At 38.3% G+C, this 6,412-nt stretch overlaps 1 protein-coding gene across 1 annotated transcript in view; it reads left to right on the plus strand.

Annotated features, from left to right (window-relative positions):
- LOC106104346 (sortilin-related receptor-like) overlaps positions 1-6,412 on the plus strand; it is a 23,971-nt gene extending 17,559 nt beyond the window's left edge. Inside the window, exons 14-25 of the mRNA XM_013284378.1 lie at positions 5-75; positions 750-905; positions 1,292-1,458; positions 2,120-2,235; positions 2,980-3,203; positions 3,617-3,854; positions 4,319-4,597; positions 4,932-5,067; positions 5,147-5,252; positions 5,374-5,499; positions 5,598-5,740; positions 6,137-6,412. Coding sequence (XP_013139832.1) covers positions 5-75; positions 750-905; positions 1,292-1,458; positions 2,120-2,235; positions 2,980-3,203; positions 3,617-3,854; positions 4,319-4,597; positions 4,932-5,067; positions 5,147-5,252; positions 5,374-5,499; positions 5,598-5,740; positions 6,137-6,359 — 1,985 coding nt within the window. The 3' untranslated portion in view covers positions 6,360-6,412. The remainder of the gene's footprint in view (positions 1-4; positions 76-749; positions 906-1,291; positions 1,459-2,119; positions 2,236-2,979; positions 3,204-3,616; positions 3,855-4,318; positions 4,598-4,931; positions 5,068-5,146; positions 5,253-5,373; positions 5,500-5,597; positions 5,741-6,136) is intronic.

Raw genomic sequence — 6,412 nt, forward strand, 5'->3', positions numbered from 1 at the left:
TGCGTCCTCACTGCCAAGATCTGCGACGGCGTCCCCGACTGCGCGGATCACAGCGATGAGACGCACTGCACTATGGTACGTACGCACGCACAAAGACACGTGTTACACGTATTGAGTACGCACATCACGCATGGTACGTGCTCGTGCGTGTAACACAATACTAGTTTCTACAGAACGCATACATCAATCTCTTATCACGAAAACATTACGTTCTCATAAATATAATACCAAACATTCATGATAGAACCTCTGTTTCACTGTTCTGTGGTTGTGTACGTTCAACAATAATTCTGTGCTATTCATCATGTCACTGTTCTGCTTATCTCTGAAAGTAGTATATTCGATCTATGTAAATACGTGTGTGCTGTGTAACACATACACAAACTGTGTAACACTCTATCAAGTATCTCTAAGTAGAAGAGTTTAACAGGAGTGTTCATTTGTTTTTATGTAATTGCCTAGCTTTTTAATTGACTCAATTTTATTTTTTAATGCCATGACTCCGTCTGCGTGGCATTAAAAAACAAAAGTAAGTACCTTATGTGTTCTTGCCAAATTTAATCGAGAACCGTTCACCAGTTTAGGCTACAAACTCTAACAAACATCCATCTATCTAAAATTTCGCATTTATAATATTAGTAAGATTATTACTCACTTTCAAAAGAAGGAGGTTCTTATATACATCTCTGTTTGTTTTTGTAATATTTTTGTTGTCCTGTTTGTGTAAGAAGTGTGTCAATGTCGTGCAGAAGGCGAGCAAGCCGTCGGGCGCGTGTCCGGGCGACCAGTTCGAGTGTGACGAGGGCACGCGGTGCGTGTGGCGCGGCGCGCTCTGCGACGCGCGGCAGGACTGCTACGACGGCTCCGACGAGACCAACTGCTCCAGCCATGACCACAATTACCATGTAATTATAACCTTTTCTTATAACTTATAGGCCAAATAAGTGTAATAGTGTTTTAAGGAAATAAAATCGTTCAAAATTTATGTCAATATTCAGTAACTTCAAAAGAAACAAGAACACCAGACAGCGTGAATGTAACATCACGCTGTCTGGTGTTCCTCACGGCGTTATTGGCATTGTTCTTTTCATAGTACAGAATTTAGCCCATTTTAAAAACACAATATACACGATTTAATTGTATTTCTTACTTAAAAATAATATGTTTTTCAATAAATTTCATTACTTTCACGAATTATATTATCAAAACACAATCATATTGTGAACTGCGTAATTCTAGCGAAGTTCCTAGTCGAAATGTATGAGAATCTGAAAATAAATGTGTGTTTCAGTATGTAAGCCTGGGCGTGGACCAGTCTTCGATCAACTCGACCAGTTTCCTGGTGTCGTGCTGGCTGGCGCAGCAGCAGCGAGTCATGTACAGCTTCCTGCCCTCTATCGCTAACGTCAGCGACGGCATCTGGCGCAACATGACATGGACCACTGACAGCGTATACCGGTACATTAATAATTATCATAATTATGGCCTGTCCCACCAAATTATAAATTTTCTGCTAACAATCCAACGTGTAAAATATGCGATGGAAATATCGGATTTGTTCCCTTATCTGACAGTGTCGTTAATTTTAAGCTATCTGAGTATCTATCAGTCAATGGTGGGACAAACCCTAAGTATCATATTTAGACCAGATATCATAATTACCAGCTCACCAAATATCCCCTAAGTTAGAGGTGGCCTAGTTACTCCTAGCTTAGGTTAAGCTCCGAGGACTCCAAGGTGATGAGATGTATGTAGTTCAAAATGTAATTTTGTTCATACCATGAGAGTATTTGAGGAGTAAAAGTAAATATGCTTTAGTTTATATTTCATTTTTAAATTTGTATTACTAAATTTTGATTTGTTAAGTAAGCCACAACTTGGTATGCCTAGATTGGAAATAGCAAAAAAAGTGGGAAGTGTATATTCTTTTGTAAACCTAATATTTCCCGCAGTTTTGTAACGCTATGAAGTTCAGCACTCGGAAGAAATGGTTTTAAACGATTTTTTCCGGACATACATGTTTAGTCGAGGTTTTTTGTTTTTGAAATCAATGTTTGATTGAATAAAAACTATTATCACTAGGAAATATTTTATTTGTAATAATAATGGTCGTTTACAGATTCACAGGCTTGGAGCCGTACACGAACTACAATGTGACGTTCTACATCAGAGACAGCAAGTCCAACAACACATACCCCGCTATGAAGTATGTCAATACTACTACTGGGGAAGGAGGTAAATCACTTTTAAAGTTATTTTTATCACTAACTAGCTGTTGCTCACAACTTTGTCCACTCAAAATTTAGAAATAGTTGCCTTTGTTATTCAGCGATGACGGTGAAAGAATTTTTAAAATCGCCCTAGTATTTTTTGATTTTATACTAAAATACGAATCTCTCCTCTTTATAATATTAGTATAGACTACAGGTATCCTTTACTGTATATTTAATTTGAAAATTTTATACTAAGCCACTCTTGCTAACCCATAAATAATTTAATACCTCAGTTAAACATAACATTACTACAAAAGAAAATTATTACTAAAGAATTAAATAATTCTGAAACTGGTGTATATCCATATCCAAATCTGTGTGGGATCGGCGTATCTAATAGTTTTAAAACTTGATAATGTATGAAAGGAAAGAGACAAGTTTAACTTCACTTCGCGATTTACTTGGGATCTGAACAACCACTAAGATGTGACGACTACTTTTAATAAATAATGTAAAGTAAATGCTAGTTTAGATAACTTTGTTATGTCATTAATATCATAAATGTGAAAATAACGTATTTATGTTTGTAATGCAAACGGTTGAGCAGATCTCAATAAAATTTAGGTTAGATGTAGGATATTTTTGAAAAACACAAAGCCTATTTACATTTTTTTTAAATCTACGCGGCCAGTGTTGCTGGCGAAAGTAATATGTAACATTCAGTTCATTCATTCATTAGTTCATACATTCATTCATTTCTGTGCAGTGCCGTCTCCTCCGCTGCGAGTGAGCGTGCGCCAGATGATCGGCAGCCGCGTGAACGTGATCTGGGACCCGCCGGCGCGGCCGCGCGGCCAGCTGCGCCGCTACACGCTGCACTACGCGCCGCCGCTGCCGCCCGCGCACAAGGTGCTCTTCGTCACCCACCACGAGCCCGTCAGCCTCACCGTCCGGGGATACTTCAAGCCTAATACTAATTATTCATTCTGGGTAAGTAGTTAAATTTTGTTTGAGAAAAAATAAAATATACTACAAGTCACGCCATCTATGTGTGAACTTATGAAATTATATTCACTTCGTTCGAAATTGAAAAACGACTCCCAAAAAACTTCAAGTCTAAAAATAATTTTGAAAAATAGTTAAAAGCAGTTTCGTCTAAGATTTTTTAAAATTTACGGTAAAATTTTAATTACAATACAATTTTGTCATCTGTCGGGTTATTATGAGGTAAAATATACTTTTAAAGTTATTTTTAACATTAACCAGCTGTTCTCGCGACTTCGTCAACGTGAAATTTAAAACCTATAAAGGGCGCTTAAAAAGAAAATTGTTTGAATTAATATTCGGCCCTTTTAACTTTACAAAATTATCATCAAAATATACGTGTTTACATATTTTATCAGGTAACGGCAACAAACAACGCGTACACATCGAATTCATCAGAGGTGATGTATTTGACATTCGACGAGATGGGTGACGTGGACGATCTGAAGAACATTACCGTGACGCGGCTCGCCAACAATACTGTCTTCGTGCGTTGGGACAAAATCCGCAGTGTGGATGGTTATATCGTCAGTATTCAGCTGCCATTGCTGTATTCACACCTCGAGCCTGTGCAGACCAAGGACAATAATGTTACACGTATGTATACCATAGACTAGTAGTCGGAAAAGTCCGGAACCCCCATGTGATTTTTTACTTAAATGCAACTCTGGATTATTGACAATTTTCAAGGAGATGTACACACAATCGCATTAATAATTAACTGTGATATTTGGTTTTGTTTTGTATACTTTTTATGTAATTAAATTTTACTAAACAAGCGGATTAGGCTCTTATCTTTTTAAAATTGCAATGGTTTACTTTTTGACTTATAAGTTTGCCGACAACTGTCATAGACTATGATGCTGGCATAGAGTAAATGTGTACACCATAGAGTATGTATAGAACATAATTGAAGCTTAAACCAGAATATCATTTTGGACGTGTAAATGACGAGTGATTGTAACGAGTAAATTCAAAAACTTGATCCGAATTCAAAAATTATTTTCTTACTACAACCTTTATTATTACCAAATAACATAGGCTACATGTTTTATTTACAGTGAAAAACCTACCACCCGGCGTCAAAATCTTCATCCACGTGATGGCGTACAAGGGTTCGATGATCGGAGAGCCTGTCACAGAGGTGGTTGTCACGGAAGGGGAGCGAGACGAGATGCTGAACATGACAGCAATATTACTAAAAGAGAAGAGGACCGCAGTACTCCTGAGCTGGTCCCCTCCCCTGGCTGACAGGTACAAGGACAAGGAACTGCAGTACGAAGTGATATACACTGATGCAGCGCATTGGAGGATACCCACTGACTTGAAGGAGGGTCATGGTATGTTGTACTGATTTATAGTATAAACTGAGCGGATAAATAAAAAACCCTCGTCTTGTGGAAAAATATCTAACTAATTTTGTGTACATTACAAAATGACATAGTAAAAGTGATTGAGGTCGCTCCAGACCAGGATTTTTTATTACATTTGGGTATACATATAAAAAATCATATTGCGTTTTTGTAAATAATGTATTTGTAATCATTGAGAAATATTTAAACTTTTGTTTACAAATATTAATGTTTGAGTATATTGTTTCAAAGTTGATAAATTTTAATTAAGCCCGATATAATTTTATTAATTTGTGAATACAACTATACAATATGTTTACAGAGAAGAAAATAATAACAAAGAATACGAGCATAGTTATCGACGGGTTACACGCTTGTGAGACATATGTGTTCACGGTTAGTCTGCTCGGGGGACCCGTCGCCAAGTACAAGGAAATTGTTACCAGAGAAAATCCCAAGTGAGTTATACCCTTTGTTCGTATATTTGCAAATAAAGAGTGTATTTTTGAACGTAATTCGATTGTGATTTTCTTTCAGAGCACCTATTAAGGACTTGGACTACGAATACATCAAAGAGAAGTCAGAGTTAAAGATCAAATGGCACATAAATTGTAATGCGCTTAGTGAAGCTGTACCTTATAGGGTAAAGTATTTAATTTGTTCGTTTATATACTTATTGATACATAATTTAGTAATTCATTTTTGTTGGTTCCAAAACTCACACGAATCTCAACTATTTTAACGGTTTAAAATTGTTTTTGCAGCTTGAAATAACGGAATTAACACACAACAAAGTAAGCCGGTATGCGCTCAACGCGACGCGCAACTCCACCCTACAGCATGTCATTGAACACGTTCCAGTCGGCGGCAGATTCAATATTTGTGTTGCTGTAAGTAATTTCTACAAAACACCTTTCTAATAAAAATAGCAATTTTTATGTAGAACGTGGTAAAATGTATGTTATTAAATGCTATTTTTAATTATCAGGCGCACGTAGAAGACGCGTCCAAGCGTTGTATCGAGGTGCGCACGGGGGCGCTGCCGGCGCCGCGCGGCCTTGTCGCCTGGCTCGCACCCAACGGACACCTTGTGCTCAACTGGCAACATGTTGAAGGACCTGATACACCTAAGTATGAAAAATTTATTGTTTTGTTTGTAACATCAATGGTTATAGCACCAAAAATTATTTACTACTAGCTTTCGCACGCGATTCCGTCCGCGTGGAATTGAAAAAAAAAAATACAAAAGTGAGTAGCCCATGTGTTCTTCAAGACTATCCCCTACATCAATACCAAGTTTTATCGAAATTCGTTCAACTGTTTAGGCTACAAACTCAAACATCCATCCATCATCGACTTGGTAAAGTGTAACTACAGTATCTAGCGCTTAAGTTAGCACACCATGTATATTGTTCTTGCTTTTGTTCCCAAATGTTAATTTAATGGGTAAAAGTTTGAGTTGGTACGTTGGTTTTAAAAGAACTGATATTCTATACGTGCCTAATCAAATATCGGCAATGTTTGCAGGCACAAGTACCAGATCATAGTGTCGGAGAAGGAGATCCCGGAGGACCTGGTGCAGCCGGAGGCGGGCATGCGCGTGGAGGAGGCGGAGCGCTCGCCGCTGCTGCTGGCGGTGGCGGCGGCGGCGCAGCGCCCGCTCTACGTCAGCGTGCGCGCCGTCACACACGACGGATACTACAGCGAGCTCAGCGAGGTCAACACCCTCACTATGGAAGGTACGACCTAACAATAGTATCACTTGAGCTGAGGTACGGTACTTCTTGTGGATTTGACAGTGGA

This window comes from Papilio polytes, unplaced genomic scaffold, assembly GCF_000836215.1.
Source record: "Papilio polytes unplaced genomic scaffold, Ppol_1.0 DF823688.1, whole genome shotgun sequence".
NCBI lineage: Eukaryota > Metazoa > Arthropoda > Insecta > Lepidoptera > Papilionidae > Papilio > Papilio polytes.